The sequence below is a fragment of the Cornus florida genome, unplaced genomic scaffold, assembly GCF_030987335.1.
Source record: "Cornus florida cultivar Cherokee Brave unplaced genomic scaffold, ASM3098733v1 CherokeeBrave_3.0.0_Hap2_Chr01, whole genome shotgun sequence".
NCBI lineage: Eukaryota > Viridiplantae > Streptophyta > Magnoliopsida > Cornales > Cornaceae > Cornus > Cornus florida.
Genome location: NW_026775571.1, coordinates 95,815,830 through 95,840,175, shown reverse-complemented (window position 1 = coordinate 95,840,175; position 24,346 = coordinate 95,815,830). Strand labels below are relative to the sequence as shown.

The 24,346-nt window shown below is 39.1% G+C and overlaps 3 protein-coding genes across 4 annotated transcripts; 2 read left to right on the top strand and 1 right to left on the bottom strand.

Annotated features, from left to right (window-relative positions):
- The first annotated feature begins 476 nt into the window (after positions 1–476).
- LOC132307670 (cysteine-rich receptor-like protein kinase 10) lies at positions 477–6,003 on the top strand. Its single transcript, XM_059805496.1, has 7 exons — positions 477–1,338; positions 2,003–2,146; positions 2,247–2,350; positions 3,893–4,103; positions 4,616–4,853; positions 5,208–5,358; positions 5,476–6,003. The coding sequence occupies exons 1-7, from the start codon at positions 579–581 to the stop codon at positions 5,734–5,736; spliced, it is 1,869 nt and encodes a 622-aa protein (XP_059661479.1). The 5' UTR covers positions 477–578; the 3' UTR covers positions 5,737–6,003.
- A 1,826-nt stretch (positions 6,004–7,829) lies between these two features.
- LOC132307652 (cysteine-rich receptor-like protein kinase 44) lies at positions 7,830–12,092 on the top strand. 2 transcript variants are annotated; one of them, XM_059805479.1, is made up of 6 exons: positions 7,831–8,760; positions 9,824–10,098; positions 10,258–10,468; positions 10,840–11,077; positions 11,361–11,511; positions 11,631–12,092. In XM_059805479.1, exons 1-6 carry the CDS (start codon positions 7,974–7,976, stop codon positions 11,931–11,933), a joined length of 1,965 nt encoding a protein of 654 aa, XP_059661462.1. In that variant the 5' UTR covers positions 7,831–7,973; the 3' UTR covers positions 11,934–12,092. The 2 variants fall into 2 exon arrangements, with proteins under 2 accessions (XP_059661470.1, XP_059661462.1); XM_059805487.1 differs by lacking the exon at positions 11,361–11,511 and having other exon boundaries at positions 7,830–8,760; positions 11,631–11,830.
- Positions 12,093–20,545: 8,453 nt separating this feature from the next.
- Positions 20,546–21,813, bottom strand: LOC132278138 (uncharacterized). The gene is made up of 3 exons (XM_059779955.1): positions 21,163–21,813; positions 20,684–21,021; positions 20,546–20,552 (listed from the first exon to the last, which is right to left on the bottom strand). The coding sequence occupies exons 1-3, from the start codon at positions 21,811–21,813 to the stop codon at positions 20,546–20,548; spliced, it is 996 nt and encodes a 331-aa protein (XP_059635938.1).
- Positions 21,814–24,346: the final 2,533 nt, after the last annotated feature.

The window sequence follows — 24,346 nt, the reverse complement described above, 5'->3', positions numbered from 1 at the left end:
TTTAATTGTTATTGTTGATTCTCACTTTCCTCTTCAATTGCTAATTTATTTAGTTTGCTAAAATAAAAATAAAAAATAATAATTAAACAAGTATAATAATCTCAAAATAAAAGGATATTCATATCTTTTAGTCATTGTCACATAAAATTTGAAATAGGCGAATTAGATTTGAAATTTGTAACACTGCTTAATATAATTAATATATATATATATATATATATTTCCAAACTCTCATCACGTTTTGTCAGTGATGGTTAAAAATTTAAGCTTGGTTTGATTCACGAATCCCAAATTGGGTCACACCCTTTTCTTAGTGCCAGGGAAAGTTGCCACCTATTTCGTTCCCATAAGTCTCCCCGTATTTTCTACGGCAAGCATTCTCAAGTGGCCTCCATCTGTGCACTAAAAATCAAAATGGCTCTATTGACTATTTGACTTCCGTCAGTCTTCCCAAGCCCAGTCAACACTTGCACCTTTACCACTCAATTCCGAAGTTTTCTCTGAATCTGATTTTGATAAACCAAACCCTTTTCTCAATGCCCAAAAACTAGAAACTAAGACAAGTTTGATCGCCCACTATGCCTTCCTTCAATATCTTCACACCCCTTCTCCTTCTTTGCTTGCTTAGCCTCGCCACTAAATTTAGCTTCCAACCTCTTTCCTCTTACTGCCCAAATTCAACCACTTACACTCCTAAGAGCACCTATCACACCAATCTCAATCTCCTCGTCTCCTACCTCTCCTCCAACGCTATCACGGCCAAAAACGGATTCTATAACACCACCGCCGGTCGCAGCCCAAACATAGCTTACGGCCTCTTTCTATGCCGTGGCGATGTTATCAACGATGAGTGTCAGGATTGTGTCACGACAGCAAGTAGAGAGATACTAGAGATTTGTCCAAATAGGACAGTGGCAACGGTTTGGTACGACAAATGCTTGTTACGATACTCAAATAAAAACATCTTCTCCAGTATGGACACGTCGATTTGGATAATTATGTACAACCCACAGAATGTGACCGAGCCCGAGCGGTTTAGGCCGCTATTGGCGAGCACAATGGATGAGTTAGCCACTCGGGCTGCAAGTGACGGTTCAGGTAAGAAGTTTGCTACTAAAGAAGCCACCTTCACAGTGTTTCAGAAGCTGTATGGACTTGTGCAGTGCACACCGGACCTGTCTAAAAATGATTGCAACACCTGCTTTCGAGATGCTATAGCACGTCTTCCAAGTTGCTGCGACATAAAGCTGGGGGCGAGAATTCTGTTTCCAAGCTGCAATATTCGCAACGAGTTTTACCCTTTCTACACAATAGCTACGCCGGATTCTAATGATAAAGGTAAACTCCACATCCTAAATACATTTGTTTTGCTGAGTTATACTTAGAAAATCATACGAATCGTGAAAATTATATTGTGATCCATGTGCTTTGAATTTCAGTTATAATATGACAAATTATTTATAGTTGGAAAGTTAGAGAACTTGGACCTCACAAAATTATCATACTTTTGGGCTACCTGGACTAACTAGTTCTTTTGGGTCTATTCCATCACTAACTAATCATGTTTTGTTAGACTAACCAGGTGTTACGTTGCTTTGTGTCCTCCAATATACACAAAACTACTACTTAGTTGAAATTATCATACTTTTGGGCCTCCCGGACTAACTAGTTTTTTTGGGTCACTAACAATGGATCTCCAAGTTAAAATTTACACGCAAATCAATATATTTTGCTTTACCTTCCCCCTATATAATAATAAATAAATGAAATTTGTTGGGAGCACAAAATTAGATTTAATTTAAAAGTTCGTTTTTGAGTGACAACTGTTACCATTGACAAGTACGTTGTATTGGAGACGATCTGGATTCAATATATATGACTCTTACCATATTCTATACCACCTTCAACTTATTATTTGAAACACTGTCTAAAAATCAATTTCATTAAGGAAATATTATTTGTTCATAGTGAATTTTCAATTAAGCAGTTTCGTTTGATGCAGGAAATGGGGGAATCTCAACGACAGTAATTCTTGCCATTGTTGTCGTAGTAGTTGTGGCATTGCTGCTCTTTTCCATTGTTTTATGGTGCAATGTTACGAAAGCAAGGAAAAAATACATTGCTTACAGTGCTATTAAAGAAGATGGTAATAAATAAATCCGCACTTGTTTAAACTTTAAAACCAAATTTGCTCTCAGTATCACAAATATTACTGATGTCGATAAATTTGGTGTTTGATTGTGTAGTTGGTGATGATATCACATATGATTTTGAAACAATTGCAGCAGCCACAAATAACTTCTCTCATGACAATAAAATTGGTCAAGGCGGATTTGGTGCAGTCTATAAAGTAAGTGGTTAGTATTTGTGCTTTAATTTCAAGATAGCTCCCAAATTTTGTAGCTGAGGACCCATATTTACTAAACTACGAAGTTGGACCAATTCCATGTATAGATTTCAAATTTACAACTTTGTATATAAAGTTATGAAGTAATGTTGAAGTTTTCATTCATAATTACCACCGGCCCTCTTTTTTATTTTTTATTTTTAAGATGGAGAAGTTATACCATTAGACTAGAGATCCTTCCTTCTAATGTAGCAAAACATTTCATTTCAATATGCATATTTATGCCCAAATACATTGATGTATGGGTTCACAATAATGCTACGTTTGATGCGTTGGAATTGAATAAAATGATCATTCCATTTCCATGTAGTGTCTTAAAAATAATCAAGTTCTCAAAACACCCACATGCTCCTGGTCCAAAAACCATCACCATCGCTTTTTACCACAAACCACTCTTGACTTTCACCATCACCACCACCTCTATTGCCTCCCACCACCGTCAATGACACCGCCACCATTGTTGCCACCTTCAACCACCACACCGCTGCCACCTCCACCATGGCCATCACTACCACCGACTTCTACCAATGCCACCACCTTCCACAAAAACCACATTTGACCACTGCCACCTCCACTGCCTTCCACCACGTACCGTCATTGCCACCACCATTACCACTGCCACCGCCTTCACCATCACCGCCACCTTCCACCGCCACTGCTGCCTTCCACCTCCTCCACCATCGTCACTGCCATCACTACCACCGTAGCTGCCTTCCACCACCATCACACTACCTCCACCTCCACCTCCACCACTACCGCCACCAACTTCCACCACCGCCGCCACCTCCACCTCCACTTCCACCGACTTTCATCACCTCCACCACCGCCGCCATCACCTCCACCTCTATCACCACCGCCGCTGACTTCCATCACCACCACCACCGTCACCTCCACTACCTTCCACCACCACCATCTACACCACTGCCGTCTTCCACCACTGCCACAGCCATCGCCGCTACCTTCCACCATCATCACCTACACCACTAACGTCTTCCACCATTACCATCACCACCACCGCCACTATCACTGCCTTCCGCTATCACTGTCGTCGCCTTCCAACAACACTACCTCCTTTCACCTCCACCACCATCAACTACCGTCGCCATTTCTTTTAAAAAAATTATAGAAGAATGAAAATGACCATTCCATTCCATTCTCATTCTTATTCCATTCTTACTTACATTCTATTACATTCCTGCACACCAAACGCAGCGTAACATCTTATAAATTAGTGCTCAAGTTATTTTAGAACCACTGTATTTGATACGATTTGTGGATTACATATGGTATTTCAACAAACAGTGGAAGTTAATTCAACAACTGTGATTGTTCATAGTTTGGTAATTAAAGAACCAAAAGACCATATTTATGTAGCTCCCCTTGATTTTAAGCATACCAAATTCGGCATTCAAAAAGTTTACTAAGTTTATGATATTTCAGATAAATTATTCAATTATTGGTGATTTTCATAACATATACATACAGGGTACACTTCCTAATGGACAAGAGATAGCTGTGAAGAGACTATCCAAAAGCTCTGGACAAGGTGCGGAAGAATTTAAAAATGAGGTTATGATGGTAGCTAAGCTTCAACATAGAAATTTAGTGAGAGTATTGGGATTTTGCTTGGAAGGAGAAGAAAAGATACTCATATATGAATTCTTCCCCAACAAAAGCCTGGACTATTTCTTATTTGGTCTGGCCCATCTCTAAAAATTTATCTAGTTATTGAATTTCTTATTTTTGTCTTATGATTTACTCCTTAAAAATACATGATGTCCATGGAAACAAATGATCTGAATTAGCAAAATAATAATAGTAATAAATATAGATGCTTGCACTGATTTGTTGCAGTGAATTAACTAGCCGAAAGTTTGTGATTAGTTATTAATGCACAATACAAGTAAGTGGATGGCGACATTATTTTATTTGCTGCATTAATTGACCAATTAAAATAAGTAGGTCCGGTAACTCACTGCAACAAATCGGTGTAAGAATCATTTTTCATAAACATATATACTGTGTATATGGATGTTCCAAAGCCCAAAAAGTTGTCGATTTTATTTTGGGTTCCACATGTTGTGAGTCATAGTATTAGTTACACGTATTGCATTTGTCTATTTGTTGAATTACATTATTATGTAGTATATATTACAAAAACCTAAATTCTCGATGCTAACTTAAATATTTATCATGATCGGTATATAGATCCCACAAAACAAATTCAATTGGATTGGTCGAGACGTTACAAGATTATAAGAGGCATAGCACGAGGAATCTTTTATCTTCATGAAGATTCTCAACTTAGAATTATACATCGTGATCTCAAGGCTAGCAACATACTTTTAGATGAAGATATGAGTGCAAAAATTTCAGATTTTGGCATGGCAAAAATTTTCGGCGTGGATCAAACTCGAGGAAATACGAGTAGAATTGTTGGGACATTGTAAGTTGACAATCCTGACATTCCCTTCTTCTTTCCCATAGTTTGAATTAATGAAATTAAGAATGTCTAATCTCAATTAGAACTTTAGGTCCACAAAAAAAAAAAAAAGTAGAAAAAACAGAGAGGCAAAGGTCATTTTGATGATTTAAAAACTTCTTCAACTCTGATAAAACAGCCATGCTTATAAGTTGCCTAGCATCTTTCTAGCTATTACTAGTATCTGCTTGATTGTTGGTTTTCAATTAATTTTTGTGCATTAAATCATCAAATATTTTGCTTTATTATAAGTACTGTCAAATAGACTTTGTTGTTGTGTTCTTACTTCTGTTTTGTACCAATGGTGCTGGATTGTAGTGGTTACATGTCTCCAGAGTATGCGATACACGGACAATTCTCTGTAAAGACTGACGTGTTCAGTTTTGGAGTACTAATTTTAGAGATCATAACCGGCAAGAAAAATAGTGATTTCTATGAATCAGATGGTGCCGGAGACCTTCTGAGCTATGTGAGTGCAAACTGAATGCTACAATTGTTATTCTTTGCCAATGATATCAATGTGAGCATCTCAACATGAACTTAGGAACAATACATCTTTTTTACATCAATTGACAAATTGTCACAGGCTTGGAAATATTGGAGGGATGGAACACTCATGGAATTGATGGATCCAACTCTAGCAGATTCTCATTCAAGAATAGAAGTCATTAGATGCATCCATATTGGCTTATTGTGTGTTCAAGAAGATTTTGATGCCAGGCCCTCTATGGTATCTGTGGATCTTATGCTCAACAGTTATTCTGTTACCCTACAAGTACCTCAACATCCTCCATTCTTTGCCCATAGCAGAACCGAGTTGAACGCTACAAGCGAGTCAATCCAATGATATTTGAATGAAGCATCAATTACTGAACTACACCCTAGAAAATGCTCGGTTCAAAGCCAGGACAATCTAAAAAACTTGTGTATGCTATAAAGTGTGAAATGAATACTGGCAAGCTCACAGGATATGAATGTGTATCATCAGAGGTTGATCGAGAGAGTAGCATTTGTTCAGACCTATTGCTATGTTTTAATTTTTCTGCATGTTACATTATTTGTCAAACAAAATCCCATGTTACACATTCAATGAAATGGTCGGTCCACGATACAATATTGACATGGAAAGTTTGCTCTCAACTTCTCTACTTTCTCTGCCTGCTTAGATGGAGAGTACTTTTAGAAAGGAGATAAGGTGGGAAGATGGCATTTAATTAAGGCTCTGTTTGGTTAGATGGAAATAGTAAAAAAGGAAAAGAATTGAAAAATGGAAAGAAAAGTGAAGTGAATGAAAAGAAAATTGATTTTTTAGTATGTATTTAGTTATGATGAAAATTTATTCAAGAAAATTGTAGGAAAATATCATATTATAGTTTGAATACCTAAATTACTCTTATTTCATAAAATAAAAAATAATAAAAAATTTGTAATAAAATATATTAAAAAATGATAAAGTTTTCAATCAATTTAGACCCTTTGATTTACTATTATTCATATATGATGAAAAACAATTAGGAATGGAAGTCAAGTTAATTAAAATTTCCCCGTGTTTTGTGAAGGAAAGATTTTGAAAAAAATAAAGGGTTACAAGAATCTTAATTTTCTAAAACTTTTCATTTTCTATCTAACCAAACTATTAAAAAGTTATAAAATTTTCTATTTCTTTTATTCTCTAATTGATTCTATCTAACTAAATAAAGCCTAAGGAAAATGATATTACCTCGAAGTCAAAACATCTAAACTTCCTCCGAAGCAGTTGTGGCATAGCCACGTCAACTCACCATGTAACCATGGTTTTCTCTCTCTAAAAATTTGTCTTAGGAAGTCACTTCACTTTCTTCTTCTTTGTTTCTAGAATTCATGGCCACGATGTGCTCCGTCGATTGACAAGCAAGAAGGATAATCTAATAACAAAGATTTTTTCCTTACATATCTCGATAATTACTGGATGCGGATGCATGTAAGAGGAAATTGTACACGTCCAATCGTGATTTATAAGATATTTTAAATGGTCCCTTGGGGAAAATAAAATTCAGGTAACACTTTAGTTTGAGCATAAAATAGAAAAGAAAATTTCCAGATTCAACATGACGTCATCTACTTTATTTTTTCACTTCAGACAAAGTCAGCAACGCTCCACTAATCCTATAAACTAATACTGTAATTATTAAATCAGAGGTATTGACGTTAAAATTAAAAGCCTTGCCTCGCATAATTCACATTCCTTGCAACACTTTCTGATCCACCATGCGCACAACTTTGGTTAAAAATTAAAATTTGGTTACGACTCAAGTAACCCAATCAACCAGGACAAAGATGGTGACCCTTTTATTGCTGGAATAACTAGGAAACTTCCAACCTAGCATTTCCATTCCACTCCTGTTCTCGTCAATGTTGTCATTACTCTCCATTTATTTTCTACAACCAACAATCTCAGTGGACTCCATCTTGGCCTAAAAATCAAAATTGATTTATCGACTGCTTCAGTTTTTCTCTTGGGGCATAGGAGGACTCAAGAGGCTGACTTGGTCAAGATGACTTACTAAATATGAAAGTATGCATACACACGTTAATTGAAATCTTTATTAATTATAAATTAACTTAATAAGATTTTCAATATTACAAACATGAAAAAATTATTGATTGATATGAACATTGTAAATTATATATTATGCATTTTATTGTACTATACATTTGCAAATTACTTGCAATATGTATATTTTGAATCCACTAGGATTTTGTAAAACAGAGGAGGGAATAGCTAGCGATTAATTTGGACGAATTATTCACACAATCCAATTAATCAATCGCAAAGCGATCATCCTTTAGCTCGGTGCAAGTAAGTGCAAGAGAAGTTTCAAACTGTCTTCATCAAAATTATTGTTACACCAGCTGACCTTATTGACTAGACTGCCTCCATCAATAAGTATTCGGAGCAAACCGCCTGATTAACAGATTACACCTTAATTCACCACTCAGTTTCCTTCGTTCATATCTTAACCTGGTTTTGATCAATTAAATCTCTTTCTATGTATGTCTGACAGACTAGATTAACCAAGGGTGATCGAGTTCGAATTTACCGTAATGCCTTCCTTGATGGTCATCAATGTTATCTCAACAGCCCTCCTCTACTTTCTCTGCTTGCTTAGCCTCACCACTAAAGTTAGCTCAATACCTCTTGATAAGTACTGTCCAGATACAACCACTTACACACCTAATAGCCCCTACCATGCCAATCTCAAAATCCTCCTCTCTGATCTCTCCTCCAACGCCTCTACATCCGACAACGGATTCTATAACTCCACGGCTGGCACCAACCCCGACATAGTTTACGGCCTCTTCCTATGCCGGGGCGATGTTGCCGCCGATACGTGCCACGATTGTGTCACAACTGCAAGTAAAGAAATACTACAGGTGTGTCCTAGTAGAAGTGTGGCCATGGTTTGGTATGACTTGTGCTTCTTACGATACTCAAACAGATCCATCTTCAACATTAAGGACACATCGATTCAGGTTCTTACGTTCATCGTAGTTAACATCACTGACTCTGGGGAGCTTTCGTCTGTGTATTTGAAAAACACAATGAACGACCTAGCATTTTCGGCTGCAACTGATCAATCGGGTAAGAAATTTGCCACTAAAGATGTAGACTACGGAGCATTTCAGAACTTGTATGGGCTTGCGCAATGCACACCAGATCTATCTACCGATGATTGCCACAGCTGCCTTGAAGAAACTATCTTGCAGCTTCCGAATTGCTGCGAGGTAAATTGGGGGGCCAGAGTTTTGTTTCCCAGCTGTTACCTCAGATTCGGCTACCCCACTGCTCAGCTGCTCCGGCCGCCACCTCCAACTTCTACTAGTAGTAAAGGTAAATTTTACATCGATCTCATTGTATATGTATATATATGCCTACTTTTCTATCACACCACATAACTCATGCGGGAAAAACACACTTAAAAGTATCAATTTGTGTAAGGGTAATGATAGAACACATCCAAGAGAGAATTTTTTACCAATTTCAATTTTAATGCTTTAATTTCATGCTGCACGATACAAACTAATAATAATAATAATAATAATTAATTAATTAAAAGGTGAGAAAAAATCTTTAAAAATGTATTTAATATAGTTAATGGGCACATAACACCTCTTTACTATAAAATTATTAGCATACATTGACATTTTCAAAAGAGTAAAAAAATAAAACGAGCATTACAACAATGCTTCAAATCAAATCAAATATTTGAAAAAAAGTAATTTGAAAAATATTTTTGCTTATTTTTTAAAAAATAAAGAGGTTAATAATACAATTTTTAAAATATGAAATAAAAATATTAAGTCAAATATACTTTAGGAATATTTTATACACTTTACTCATATATTATATGCATAGAATTTTAATCAATTCATTTTGACGTCCAATAACAGTTTAAGCATTTACAATAGCAATAAACGAGGCATAGATCTGTGAAGGGCTACATGCCTCCACTGAAATTTTTTATTATTACATTTTATATCTCTAAATTTATACTTTTTGCATTTATACCTATAAAATTTTGAAATTATCCCAACTGAAACCATCGTATGATTTCCTAGATCCGTCGTGCAATAAACCCAGAAGTGTTTAATGCCTACAGAGTTGATTTGATTCCATTTATAAGGTATTACTAAAACCAAAACACTCTTTTTTGCAATGGGAATTAGAATTCTCTGCAATGCACTGCAACATGCTTTGGGATTTTTCAACACAATTAAATGTAAGTACTTGTTTTTCTTCTTTTTGTTTTTGCTAAAAAAAAAAAAAAAAAAAAAAAACCTTGGTTTATCTAACTGCTGAAATACTTATTAAGGGATTGGTACGTTAGTCTCTATGCATGTGATGGTAAAATTGGCCTGTACAAAATTTTAACATTCAGTTTTCGTTCTTGCAGGAGGAATCTCATCACAACTAAAAATTGCGATTGTTGTTTCAGTAATTGGTGCAGTGGTGCTTTTCTCCATTGGCATATGGTGCATGAGAACAAAAGCAAGGAGGAGAGACAATGCTACAGAAGAAGAAATAACTGGTAACACAGGTTATGTAGATGGAAGTGATATGATAACAGTACCGTCCTTGCAATATGATTTAAGAACAATTGAAACGGCCACAGATAACTTCTCAGATGATAACAAAATTGGTGAAGGTGGATTTGGTGCTGTGTACAAGGTAAGAATATATATATTTTGTTCGTGTACATGCATTTCAAAAAAATTTAAATTTCTAAGATGGAGTAAAAATATCATGGAGTGCTCTTACCACCCTGATAAAATTATTGTTGTGAAATTTATGGTGATCTAGAAGTTTATTATTTTTATATACATTCAGGGTACACTTTTTAATGGACAAGAAATAGCAGTGAAGAGACTATCTAAAAGCTCGGGACAAGGTGAAAAAGAATTTAAGAATGAAGTCTTATTGGTAGCCAAGCTTCAGCACAGAAATTTAGTAAGATTACTGGGATTCTGCTTGGAAAGACAAGAGAAGATACTCATTTATGAATTTGTTCCCAACAAAAGTCTCGACTACTTTTTATTCGGTTTGACCCTTCTCAACACATATCTAGTTCTTGAATTTTTATTTTTTTTCCTTATTTCAAGGTAAAAAATAATAATAATGATGATGATTTTCCTTGATGATTATTAATGTTCTCTCAATTGAACAAAGGCAGCAAGTTATAGATTTACTCCGTATTACTTTAAGATATATATGAGTACACGCTCTTGCATTATGACGAATATTGTTCAAAGATAGGAAACATTTCCTAGATAATATAAGCCAGTGTATGGAACTGGAACATTTGGAGTTGTAATATTTGATAGACTATCTTCTTTATATTTGTCAGTTTGATTGAGTTGCATCGCATTATAATTTAGTGTGATTATTATTAACCTGATAATCAATGTACAGATTCAAAAAAAAGAGAACAGCTTGATTGGTCAAGACGTTACAAGATTATAGGAGGCATAGCACGAGGAATTCTTTATTTTCATGAAGATTCTAGACTAAGAATTATTCATCGGGATCTCAAAGCTAGCAATATATTATTAGACGGGGATATGAATCCAAAAATTGCAGATTTTGGCATGGCGAGAATATTTGGTGTGGATCAAATCGAAGGAAGTACAAATAGAATAGTTGGAACATTGTAAGTTTTCAAACACTCCATCATGTTTTCCATGTTTTGAATTAATGAACTTAAAGATTATCAATCCCGGCTATTTAATGAAAAAGGAAAGGGTAAAAGTTGTTATTGACACTTCAATAAATTCATGCTTCCGCTAATATATTTAATCTCTATGCTTTAAATTATTATTAATATTATTGAATCTTTTGTTCATCATGCCAGCAATAATTTTAAAAATGTTTTAACTTCATTTAAGAAAGTGTTTAAAATTCTTTGAGGTTGACTTCTTATTTTTGAATTGTAGTGGTTACATGTCTCCAGAGTATATTATGTATGGACAATTTTCTGTCAAGTCCGATGTGTTTAGTTTTGGAGTCTCAATTTTGGAGATCATAAGTGGCAAAAAGAACAGTAATTTCTATCAATCGTCTGAGAATGAGGATCTTTTGGGCTTTGTGAGTATAGACTGATTATTGCAACTGTTATTTTTCTTTTTTCAGTACAAATATCTGCATCTCTTCTATGTAGAAAAAAGTATCCATAGTTGTTCTAAATCATTTCACGTGTTTTTCAGTCTTGGAAATGTTGGAGAAACGGAAAATCCTTGGAGTTGGTGGATCCATGTCTTGGAGATTCTTATTTGAAAGATGAAGTCATTAAATGCATCCATATAGGTCTCTTGTGTGTTCAAGAAAATGTGGATATCAGACCCTCCATGCCATCCGTAGTTCATATGCTCAATAGTTCCCTTGATACACTACCATTGCCTCTGCAACCTCCATTCTTTGATCGTACCAAAACAGAGTTGAACTTTCGAAAAAGGATGGAGTCGTGTTCTTTGAACGAGGCATCAATAAGTGAACTAAATCCTCGATGATGTTACTAAGTCTACGAATTGTTGAAATTGTATGTTGTGAATGGAAGAACTCCAAGCACGCAAGACATGTAAATATATTGGCGGGTTGAAAGATTGAAATTAAACAAATTTAATATTATCAAACAGGAATGCAAATTGTACTTTTAATCGAATATTCTATCCTCCATTCTGATAGTCCTACTTTTAATATTCCACAGCTCAGCTATGTAGACTTAGGCCCTGTTTAATATAGTCATTTAACACTTAAGGCAGAGAACACTATAGGCAAAATAAGTGTGTTTATTAACCATTTAGGCTACTACTTAAAACATGCAAAAAATTTAAGTGGTATAAACGTTAGTTAATGCTTATTGCCGAATATAGTAAGTGATGTTAAATTTTAAAATATTTTATTAATGACAATTTTAACATCAAATAATCATAATGTTATAAATTAAACATATTGATTGGGTTTGTTTATTGCCCTCTTCCTTCCTCGTATTGCATTTTTGTTTCCGGTTGCTGACTAATGAATTTTATTTTTAATTTACTTCAATGTCTCAAAAGTTTTAAGGACATTACTCTTTTATTTTATATTATTCTATTTCTTCTAATTGCCACTTTTACTAACATAATTTTATATTTTACTAATATAATATATACAACATCCAGATTTCAACTTTTATATTTAACAAATTTTAATAAATTTAACACTTAAAATTAAAATAATATCTAATAAATTTACAAATTAATACATTCAACACTTAAAATTCTAATGCAGATTCATGTAAGCTACCGTTCCAAAGAAAAGTATAATGTTAAATTGGACAGTGCAACACCTGTCATCATCAAAGTCATGGACTGGTTCCTCATTTCCACACCAAACGACCTAACCGATCAATTCCTCCATCTGGATCCTTTATTGACCCGGCTTCATTAAGTCCTCTGCCAATCATTTGAATTCCTTGAATCGAATGAAGTGTTAACCTATCAATATAAACTTGATTTTGCTAACTTAACCCATGGCATTTTTTAGGTAAAGTGCTCAATGATAATAATAACAATGCTTTCCTTAATTATTATTATCCTCATAAGTTCCAAACAGGGCCTATCATGGCAAATATTGGTCTGATGTCATTAGCATTTTTTTAGTTTGAAACTAAAACCACTCACAACAATTTTGTTGGGAACAGACGAAATTAGAAATGAAAGGGACTAATACAATGAGATAATATATATTTTGAAAATTCCATCACGAAATGATTGGATTTTATGAAATTTAAAATTACTAACGAACTTGTTTGATTGTTAGAAAACAATTTTTTCATTTTTTATTTTTTTTAAGGAATAACAAATAAGAACTAAACTTTTATCATTTAGTGAGTGCCACCCTTATTTTAATATACTTTAAATTCCAAATGCATACACAGGATTTCATTTCAAACTAGTACAAATTCTTTTACTATGGTCCAAATACACATTAATTCCATGAGATGTTTTCATTAATTGCTCAATTTAGGATCACTGTTAAGGAATTTTTTTCACTGCATGTAAAATAAAAAATTATATATATTCAGTGATGAATTATAAATTATGACATGTTTTAAGAAATTAGACATCTTCATCATCTTGAAAGAGGGAAAATATATATATATATATATTTAGGACACTACTATAACTAGAGTTTAAAATTGAAATGAAAATTGTGAAGTTCAACATGATGCATGCTCTATTTTGTCACGGCAACAGTCCACTCAACTTTTGGAGACTCCTCTAATCTTCCATTATGCTCTTGCTTTTATTCTCATAAACAAAGAATGGTCAAATCTTAGGAATAGATTTTAAAATTAAAGCTTGGCTTTGCATGATTAACATTCGTTGCAACTTTTTGATCCACTATGTTGGTTAAAAATTAAAATTGTGTCGTGAAAATGTAAGTGTTCGTTTCTTCTTTCTTTCTCTCTTTCTCTAGAATTCTTCCAATGAATTTTTTTTCTCTTATCCACCTGTAATGGTCTATTTATAGGTCATTACAATTATTATTGTTAACTTATTACATTGGGCCTATATTCAAAAGTTTTCTTCCAATGAGCTTGATCTTCCTCGGTGGATCCCCCAGGTTCGGCCCATTCTGGGGCGCTTTGGCACGGACCCTACTTCAATTGCTCGACCCGATCCCGTTCCAGCGAGCTATATCGTGAAAATGTAAGTGTTCGTTTCTTCTTTCTTTCTCTCTTTCTCTAGAATTCTTCCAATGAATTTTTTTTCTCTTATCCACCTGTAATGGTCTATTTATAGGTCATTACAATTATTATTGTTAACTTATTACATTGGGCCTATATTCAAAAGTTTTCTTCCAATGAGCTTGATCTTCCTCGGTGGATCCCCCAGGTTCGGCCCATTCTGGGGCGCTTTGGCACGGACCCTACTTCAATTGCTCGACCCGATCCCGTTCCAGCGAGCTATATCCGGCCCATGCCACTTGTTGCATCCTCAACTGCCCCCATAATTACCCCTTATTGATTAGGGGGTAATTATTAGAGGCTGTTAATGATAACCTGACGGCTCGAGAAGATCGCGTGGGAGAATGGACGGTTAGATTTAGGGGTCGGCGTTTCAAGATTCAAAAAACTCATCGTTTTCCTGACTCCTCGGCCCTTGGGCTCACCTTGTCTTTATAAGCTTCATAGATGTTCCGTCGATCCTCTTTACCATCTCCATCTCACTTTCTGTTGTTCGAATCCTCTCCGGCGATCTCTTGCAAAAGATCCTCCTTCCAGTGGCCTTACAGTACTTTCTGCCGTTTTCACTCTCTGAGGTTAGTTTCATTTGCATTTTTCTTTTGGAAGACTTCTTTCTCCTCCTCGAAATCTTCATTCATTCTCACCATGACAGTAGATCTAGACGTTCTTCGCATGAAACTTCACCTCCCTGACGATGTAGAAATTAGAAACTGCCCCCGAGAGGTGAATATTAGAACCGGTGCTGGCCTTCTTCCCGGCGAGGTCCTGTTTTCACTCCTCCATCTTAATCTCTTTAGGTTTCCTTTGCATCCCTTCTTCTGCTATGTTTTCAACAAGCTAAATCTTTCCCCTTTGCAAGTAAACCCAAATTTCCTTAGGATTTTGTCTGTTATGGTATTCCTGATTCTTGACAGAGGTCTGGATCTGGACCTCGTAGATCTTCTCCTCTGTTACAAGGTTAGCAAGATCAGAACTGATGAACCGTTTTACCACTTTTTCCCCATTGAGAAGAGATCCATCTGCACAGATAAAATCAAATCCGAGAAGGGTTGGAGGAAAAATATAATTGGGGTTAGGGGAGCCTGGTTCTCTCCAGCTGCGGAGGATTTCCCTATCCCAAGCACTTTTGGAGAGTGCTCTGTCTCTTTTTACAAGAAATATAAAAACCATAAGAGTGACTGTCCTTGCGAGATTTGCATTCCTCGTTTTTGTACTTTTTTGTGCCATTCCTTAGGCATTCCTTGTGATGATTTGAGCTACGGTGTGTGCAGGGATAGGGATAACTACCTGAAGCAGTACGTTTTGACCAACGTTCCCTCCTGCTCGGACCTCCTCACCTCAGACAATCTCCTCGATATCTCAATCCTCGGCAAGACAATGAGCCAACTCCAGATCCCTTCCTTCGGCAGGAAGAAAACTGCCCCCAGGCCTGCTATCACCCCTGCATCAAATTCTTCACCGGCTTCAGCATCTTCTTCCGCTACCCTTTCTGATACCACTCCTTCCACCGATCCATCCGTGACGGCTGCTGACCCGGTCGCTAACACAGCGACCGCCAGTCCGAACGTTACCCCTTCTGTCAGCAATCCTCCTGGTTCTACTATTGCTTCCGCACGGGAAAAGGCAAGGGAAAAAAGGCACCAACCTGATAGTGCCCTCAGCATCGATAACGTTCCTTTGTCTCAGAGGGTTAGGCCCTCTGGGCCGAATGTGATATCCCTAGCGAGACCTCCTCAGACTAGGCCCCCTACCCCTTCTGGGCATGCCTCCGCTTCAGGTACGGCGCCATGGAACCCTCGCTTCATTCGAACAGACGGATCGTCTGTTAAACCGACCGAGATCATGTTCAAAGATGGCCAGACCGCAATGGCTTACTACAGAAGCATGTGGACTCCCAAGGACATTGAGGTAGCCAAAGGTCTGTCTCAGAGGGAAGTGTTCAGCCGATTTCCCTTATCTGCCATGGAGGTAACTTCTGCTTCTTAGTCAATAAGTCTTTACACACTCTTTACACTTATTTTCTTCTAACCATCTGCTCGGCTTAACCAGTTGTCCTGTATATCTCTACAGACCCTGTACGGGATGATGGCTATGCAGAAACAAGTTGAGCATGTGAATGCCAAGGTCCGTGCGCTTTCTGACAGCCTTAATGCAGCGAACAAGGAGAACGATGATTTGGCTGCTCAGAAGACCGGGTTGATGGTTCAGCTTGGTAAAATTGAAAATGAGAGGGACTCGCTGAGGAAGGAGACTGACTCTCTTCAGGATGAGAGGAATGCGTTGCAGCTTGAAAAGAGTGTCTGGCATACCGAGCGGGAATCCCTTAAGGCTGAAAAGGAAGAACTGCTACGCCTTCTGAGTGATGAGCAATCCGCTCGGATGGCCTTTGAGAAAAGGGCCTTGGACGAGTGCAACGCTTTACTCGATACCATCAGTAGGGTAAACGGTGGTATGCTAGCTCTACATGCTCGGTTTTCTAGAGTTGGAGCCCTCAGATATGCTCAGGGGTTCCGAGAGGGTTATGCCGATCGTGTTCCAGATGAGGGTCAGACTAGTTCTACCCCTGATAATGTTGACAAGGAACTGGATATTGACCCTCCTAGTGTTTATACCGATCCAGACTCTACCGCTGCCGAGGGCATATTTGATGAATGCCAAGAGATTGCCTCTTCTCGGATCACTCCTACTCCTTCTACTGCTCTGACTTTGGACATTCTTCCTCTGTCCACCTTGACTCCATCTGTTATTACTGCTGAAGATAACCCTCAGCAGAATGATTCTTCCAACGCTATTGAGGGTAGGACTCAACAGAACGATTCTGTCATTCACCTCGACTCTCTACCTCGTGAGGATGGTGATACCAACAATAATGAGGAGACAGCCCAGCATCATCAAGAGGCTGACGAGGCAAACGTCTCTTAGTTAGAACTCTTTTTTTTTTTTTTTTTCTTAATGTACTGACTTTGGTATATTCGCCATCTTTACACCTCATCTTTTTTTGTAACTCTTTGAACTTTATTAATGAGATGGCCGACTTCTGATCAAGCTCTTTATGTAAACTCTTTTTTTTTTTTTTTTTTTAAGCAAGTGTTTGGCATTCGGCTCATAGTGCCAGCTGCCACTTACTTTGCTCAGGCGCCTGGCGCTCGGCTAGAATGCCACTTGCCACTTGGCCTTCTTTTTATTTATTTTTTTAGTAAGTGTTTGGTGTTCGGCTCATAGTGCCAGCTGCCACTTACTTTGCTCAGTCGCCTGGCGCTCGGCTAGAATGCCACTTGCCACTTGGCCCTCTGTCTTTCTTAGCGAGTGTTTGGCGTTCGGCTCATAGTGCCAACTGCCACTTACTTTGCTCAGGCGTCTGGCGCTCGGCTAGAATGCCACTTGCCACTTGGCCCTCTGTTTTTCTTAGCAAGTGTTTAGCGTTCGGCTCATAGTGCCAACTGCCACTTACTTTGCTCAGGCGCCTGGCGCTAGGCTAGAATGCCACTTGCCATTTGGCCCTCTTTTTTTCTTTTTCTTTTTTCTTAGCAAGTGTTTGGCGTTCGGCTCATAGTGCCAGCTGCCACTTACTTTGCTCAACCTTTTAAAGAGGAGTATAATCTTTATAAATCTCAGAAACTTGTACCTTCAACTGTATTCAATTGAAAATGAATAAAATTCAGTATTGAATCTCAACTTTTTATTGATAGTACCTCTTCAGAGAAGTAGCATTCCAAAGCTTGTTAACCAGCCTTCCGGCCATGGTTTCTAAGGTATATACCCCCTTTCCTATGGCTTCTGCAATTCTGTATGGGCCTTCCTATGGTGGCATCATCCTTTTGACTATCCCCACCTTCTTTTTCAGAACCAGATCACCTGGTCTAAAGTCTCTATGCTTTACTTTCTTGTTATGGTTGTTCGCAAGCGTCTGCTGGTAGGATGCGAGCCTTACCGCTGCTGCATCTCTTTTTTCCTCCAGCAAATCGAGGTTAAACCTTAACATACTGTTATTATGCTCATGGTTCCATGCCAAGCTTCGAACGGTCGGAACTAAGTGCTCGACTGGTATAACTGCCTCGGTACCATACGCCATGGTGAATGGGCTTTCTCCGATCGGTCGTCTAGGGGTCGTTCTGTAAGCCCATAGGACGTTCGGCAGTTCATCTAACCATCTTCCTTTCTTTTCTTCTAGCTTCTTCTTGATACAAGTAAAGATTGTTCTATTTGTAATTTCCGCCTGTCCATTGGCCTGTGGGTGACTTACTGCCGCCAGCTTTTGATTAATTCCATATTCCTCCAACAACTCTCTTACTTGCTTACTGTCAAGGTTGGTCCCATTATCCATGACGATTGACCTCGGAACACCAAACCGGCAAATAATATTATTCCAAATGAATCGTCTCACATGAGTTTGAGTAACGCTCAGATATGGCTCTGCTTCCACCCACTTAGTAAAGTAGTCTGTAGCCAGCATCACATACTTGTTCTGAGCTCTGGCAGTTGGTAGAGGACCAACTACATCCATCCCCCACTGTGCGAAAGGCCATGGTGTGGCCATTACGTGCAAGTCTTCAGGTGGTTGGTGAATCAGTGGTCCGAACCTTTGGCACTTATCGCACCTTCTGGACAATTCTTCCGAATCTCGCGACATGTTCGGCCAGAAGTACCCTTGAGCCATTGCTTTGTGCGCTAAAGATCTCCCCCCTGAGTGGTTTCCACATACACCTTCATGAATAGCTCGTAGTATTTGCCGAGCCTCTGTGGGGGTAACACACTTCAAGTACGGTCCGAAAAAAGATCTTCTGTATAACTGGTTATGCACTACGGCGTACTTCGCAGCATTCGCTTTGATTTTCCTAGCCTCATCTCTTTGCTCAGGTAGAGTACCATCTCAGATGTAAGTTATGATCGGATCAATCCAACTTGGCTCATATGGAATAACATTCACTTGCCAAGGATCCGAGCCAGAAGGTTCTTCGAAAATGGATGGCTGGTTAATATTCCCACTGGAATCACCCTTGCCAATGTTTCTCCAGAACCCGAGGCACTACATGCTAGCCGGTCGGCATCTTCGTTATACTCCCTTGGAATTTGAATGAATTCAATTTTTTCAAAGTTCTTCGCCTCCCGCATAACAGCAAAACAATATGCTTCTATCGTTTCATCCTTGGTTTCATACTCACCCCTCACCTGCCGAACAATTAACTGTGAGTCATTAAAAAAATTCAAATTCCTGACCTTAAGCTCCTTGGCAAGCTTAATTCCTGCCAGCAACGCTTCATACTCTGCCTCATTGTTCGTGGCTCCGAATTAAAGCCGAAGCGCTTGGCTTAAGGCTGTACCTTCTAGCGTCTGCAGTTTGATCCCAATGCCTGCACCCATCTAATTTGAGGATCCATCAACGAAGAGTTTCCATAAGCAACTACGAAGATCCTCCTCCATGTCCTCTGAATCACATTCAAGTAAAAAATCTGCCACCGCTTGCCCTTTGACTGCTTTTCTAGGTTCGTATGTGATATCAAATGAGCTTAACTCTATGGCCCACTTCGTCATTCTTCCTGAGAGATCTGGTTTGTGCAGGATTATTCTGATAGGGAAAGTGGTTAGAACGATGATAGGATGGGATTTAAAATAATGCCTGAGCTTTCTTTTCGCATGCACTAGCGAGAGTATCACCCGCTCTGCTTTTGAATAACGTCTTTCGGCCTTAGTCATTGCCTTGCTAACATAGAACACTGGATATTGCTTACCTTCTGCGTAGCGGATCAGAACGCCACTTTTCGCGATGCTGGATACTCCGAGATATAAAAACAGCTTTTCGCCCGATTCTGGAGCTAACAGTACCGGAAGGTTCTGCATATATTTTTTCAGAGCAGTTAACGCTAGGCGCTGTTCATCACCCCAAACCTGCCTGCCGTGGCTTCGTATTGTGTCAAAAAATGGTTTGCATCGATCTGACAATTTGGAAATGAACCGGCTCAGTGTAGCAATCCGTCCCGTAAGTGTTTGCACTTCTTTGATTGTCGTCGGCTCGGCATTCTTAGTCAGAGCATCTGCTTGGGCAGGGCTTGCCTCGATGCCTCTGAGATTAACCACGTACCCTAAGAATTGGCCTGAACTTACACCGAATGAGCACTTGGTCGGATTGAGCTTCATTCCATATCGCCTCAACACATCAAACACGTCTCGCAGATGCTTCACATGATCAGCTTTCTTCTTACTTTTTACCACCATGTCATCAATGTAAGCTTCCACTGTCTTCCCTATTTGTTCCTTATAAATTTTGCTAATAAGTTTTTGGTAAGTTGCTCCGGCATTCTTCAGTCCGAATGGCATAACTTTGTAGCAATACGTCCCGCGTTCGGTAACGAAAGAAGTTTTTGTTCATCAGCGGGGTCCATGGGGATCTGATTATAACCTGAATAAGCATCTAAAAAGGTCAAGCATTCATATCTAGTAGTTGCATCCACCATCTGATCAATCTTTGGTAGCGGGAAGCTATCCTTCGGACAGGCTTTGTTTAAATTGGTAAAATCAATGCATACGCGCCATTTCCCATTTTTCTTCTGCACAACGACCACATTCGATAACCAGTCAGGGTAGTACACTTCTCTTACAAACCCCGCATCAAGCAGTTTGTCAACCTCTTCGGCAATAATTCGGTTGCGCTCGGGGGCAAACCGTCGCTGCTTCTGCTTTACAGGTTTTGCATTGGGGTTAACATTCAAGGAGTGACAAGATACAGAAGGATCGATCTCTGGCATGTCTAGGTGACTCCATGCAAACACATTTGCGTTTTGAGACAAAAAATCAACTAATTCCTGTTTTTCCTTCTCAACGAGTCGTTCCCCTACTCTGGTTGTCCGTTCCGGTCGGAATTGATCGATCTGCACATCAAACAGGGGTTCTTCAGTCAAGCCTACTGGCTCTTCCTCCCCACTCTGCTTAGAGGGAGGCTCCTGTAATTGTTATCTCGGACTTGCTGAACGAATGGGAGCTTTCCCTTTTTCGGCATGTTTCAGTGTTACAGAATAACATTCTCTAGCTGCAACCTGGTCTCCATGAATGTCAATCACTTTGGTTCCGTCTGGCCCCAGGCATCTCATTACCTGATGCAGAGTGGAAGGAACACCTTGAACTCTGTGGATCCACCCTCTGCCCATCAGAAGATTGTAAGAGGGATGAATTTCAACAACCACAAAGGTTTCCATCAAAACCCTCTTGGCAGCATGTACCGCTACCTCCACCGTACCGACGGGCTCCACTCGCTTTCCATTAAACCTTAGTAGTGGATTCCCGGTGGATTTCAGCCGATCCTGTTTGATCTCGAGCCGATCGAATGTATCTCTTGGCATGATGTTCGCATTACTTCCAGGGTCAATTAGAACTCTGCGCACCAAGCATTTGGCCACTGTCAAACTTACGACCAGCGGGTCCTCATGAGGGATCTGAACACACAACAAGTTTGTTACGTCAAACTTTATTTGCGTTGATGCGCTCTGTTGGTGTAGAGTGTTTACACTGCTTATCCTTCTCTTCATCCGTGCCTGGCGAAAGCTTGTTCGAAGCAGTTCATCTGACTCCTCGGCAGGTTCTGGCCGACCGTAAATTACATTGATTACTCGAACTGGTTGCGTGTTGTGAGAATTCAACTTCTGATTCTTCTTCACGTGTTCCATTGGTCGGTTCTGCTCCACCGCTGGTCCTTGAATATAACTTGCGAACTCCCCTCTAGCTATCAGCATCTCTACCTGTCTCCTTAGGTTCCTGCATTCGTTAGTCTGGTGGCCAAAATCAGAATGAAATGCACAGTGCTTAGACTGATCCCTCTGTTCGAGAGGTTGTCTGATTGGTAAAGGAGGTCGGAACTTATCTTTATTTTCTTGGTACAGTCTCGCTAAGGTAACTTTCAATGGAGTAACCAGCTCTTCCTCTCTGGGCCTCTTCTCAGATTTCCACGAGGAGCATTGCGGCTGAACCTGTTTTTGCCTGATCTTTGCTTTGGTCTTTTCTTCCGTGGATATGATGGATGTCTTCCGAGCGTTTGCCGCCTCTTCTTCTTCCAAGCGCACAAATCCATCGGCTCTTTCATTAAGTTCATCCATAGTCTTCGGCGTGTTCACCACCAAGCTTGTGTGGAATGGGGTGCCACGGTTCATGGCCAGTATGAATGCTTGAACTGCCGTTGAAGGGTGACATTCAATAACCATGCTCTTGGTAAGGTTAAACCTGGTTAGGAAAGCCTGGAGACGCTCATCAGCATATTGCTTCATTGTGAATAGGCTCGAAATATCTTTCGCTGGACGCTTGTTTCCATAGTATTGGCTTATGAACCGATCACACAAGCTTCGGAAACTATCCACTGAACCCCTCGGCAGGTCCTTGAACCAATTCAGAGTTGGTCCGGCCAGACTCGTAGGAAAGCACTTGCACATCAAAGAATCATTCTCAGTGTTTAGAGCCATTTTCAACTGGATGTGATACACGTGATCGATCGGATCAGTCGTTTCGTCGAACAGAATGAAAACGGGCATGGAAAATTTCCTCGGACTCAGAGCATTCAGAATCTCATCGGTGAACAGTGAATCAATCGTTTGAGCTGCTGAACGGAGTGCTTCATTTTCCCTCTGGAACCCCGCGGCTGCTCTCTGGTCTACTGATCTCCTCTCTGAGCTGTGATAGTCGAACGTCGTCATGGAAGGCCGATAGGTCGGATCGAATGACCTGTCCTCAACAAAGTTTTTACGCCATGGAGGCATAGCTTTATGACGATTCAACTCTGTTGCTTCACCTCGGCTGAGCGTTTCTTGATGTGGATCAAAAGTCATTGCTTCGTTTCGCCTGATCTACTCACGCCGTGGATCTATGTGAGTTAATCCTTCACGATCATCAATACGACGAAGATTTGGCCGCAAACCGTCTCGCCGGATTTCCTCGCGGTGAGGATATACTAGATTGTTTCCAACCTCCTCACCGTGATGTGCTGCATCGGTACGTGCACCTTCTTCTCCTACCGGGAGTGGTCGTGGAATTACTGGAGCTTCTTGACGCTGCATTTCAGTCTTTAGATCCGTATTTTCTCTCCAGAGAGCTTCGATCATGTTCATCAACTCATTAAGTTTCACTTGCTGGACGTTCTCAACCGTATTAGAGTTGTTACCCCCTATCATGATTCCGGATCGAAGCAAAGGCATGAATTACGAGCTCCGAAACAGATCTAAGCGTCACCGATGCAAACTCCGTTAGATCTGGGCTTAACTTCACCGAATCGTGATCACTGTTTGCTAAATCTGAACTTTTCTAGCTTTGAACTCACCGGATCTGACAGCAATTGAGCAAATCATAATTGCGTCATTCCGAAGCAAATGCCTCAGAATCCACAATAAGCAAGAATTCTCTCTGAACAAACTGCAATCTCACTGATCTGGATTCAACTTCCAGAAATCACACTGTGTACTCACAAACTCGATTGAACTAATATGGTACTGATCAGGCTCGAATTGATCTTCGTCTCCGATTCCCACAGACAGCGCCAATTGAAGATGCAAGAATTCGTTTCTTCTTTCTTTCTCCCTCTCTCTCTCTCTAGAATTCTTCCAATGAATTTTTTTTCTCTTATCCACCTGTAATGGTCTATTTATAGGCCATTACAATTATTATTGTTAACTAATTACATTGGGCCTATATTCAAAAGTTTTCTTCCTTCTGGGCTTGATTTTCCAATGGGCTTGATCTTTCTCGGTGGATCCCCCAGGTTCGGCCCATTCCGGGGCGCTTTGGCACGGACCCTACTTCAATTGCTCGACCCGATCCCGTTCCAACAAACTATATCCGGCCCATGCCACTTGCTGCATTCTCATGTCGTGATTCAGATAACCAATTAATCAGTCTAGGGTTACTTTTTTAAATGTCTCTTTTAAAAATTGTGAATAGTAAAATTATGTGTCAAAATTTATAAAGATGACATTTAAAATGGGACAAAGGTAGTACTACATATTATCATTAGATATTTTGTAATGGTATTTGAAATGAGACGTACTAGAGATATTATTTTAATGAATATTATTGCAATAAGTAATTCGGTTGGAGTATCGAGCTTGATTATTTATTTTAAAATTTATCTTTCTTTCGATAAATGGAGTTTTTTATTATTATTATAAAATTAGAGCATGAAATTGAAAAGAAAATTGTGAGGTTGAAAGTTGTCTTATA

Coding starts and splice junctions, on each gene's coding strand:
- LOC132307670 (XM_059805496.1), top strand. CDS start 579: ATGCCTTCCTTCAATATCTTCACACCCCTTCTCCTTCTTTGCTTGCTT. Junction 2,351..3,892: donor GATTTGGTGCAGTCTATAAA/GTAAGTGGTTAG, acceptor ATATACATACAG/GGTACACTTCCTAATGGACA. Junction 5,359..5,475: donor CCGGAGACCTTCTGAGCTAT/GTGAGTGCAAAC, acceptor AAATTGTCACAG/GCTTGGAAATATTGGAGGGA.
- LOC132307652 (XM_059805479.1), top strand. CDS start 7,974: ATGCCTTCCTTGATGGTCATCAATGTTATCTCAACAGCCCTCCTCTAC. Junction 10,099..10,257: donor GATTTGGTGCTGTGTACAAG/GTAAGAATATAT, acceptor ATATACATTCAG/GGTACACTTTTTAATGGACA. Junction 11,512..11,630: donor ATGAGGATCTTTTGGGCTTT/GTGAGTATAGAC, acceptor CGTGTTTTTCAG/TCTTGGAAATGTTGGAGAAA.
- LOC132278138 (XM_059779955.1), bottom strand. CDS start 21,813: ATGGAACACGTGAAGAAGAATCAGAAGTTGAATTCTCACAACACGCAA. Junction 21,022..21,162: donor CAGCTAGAGAATGTTATTCT/GTAACACTGAAA, acceptor TTTGATGTGCAG/ATCGATCAATTCCGACCGGA.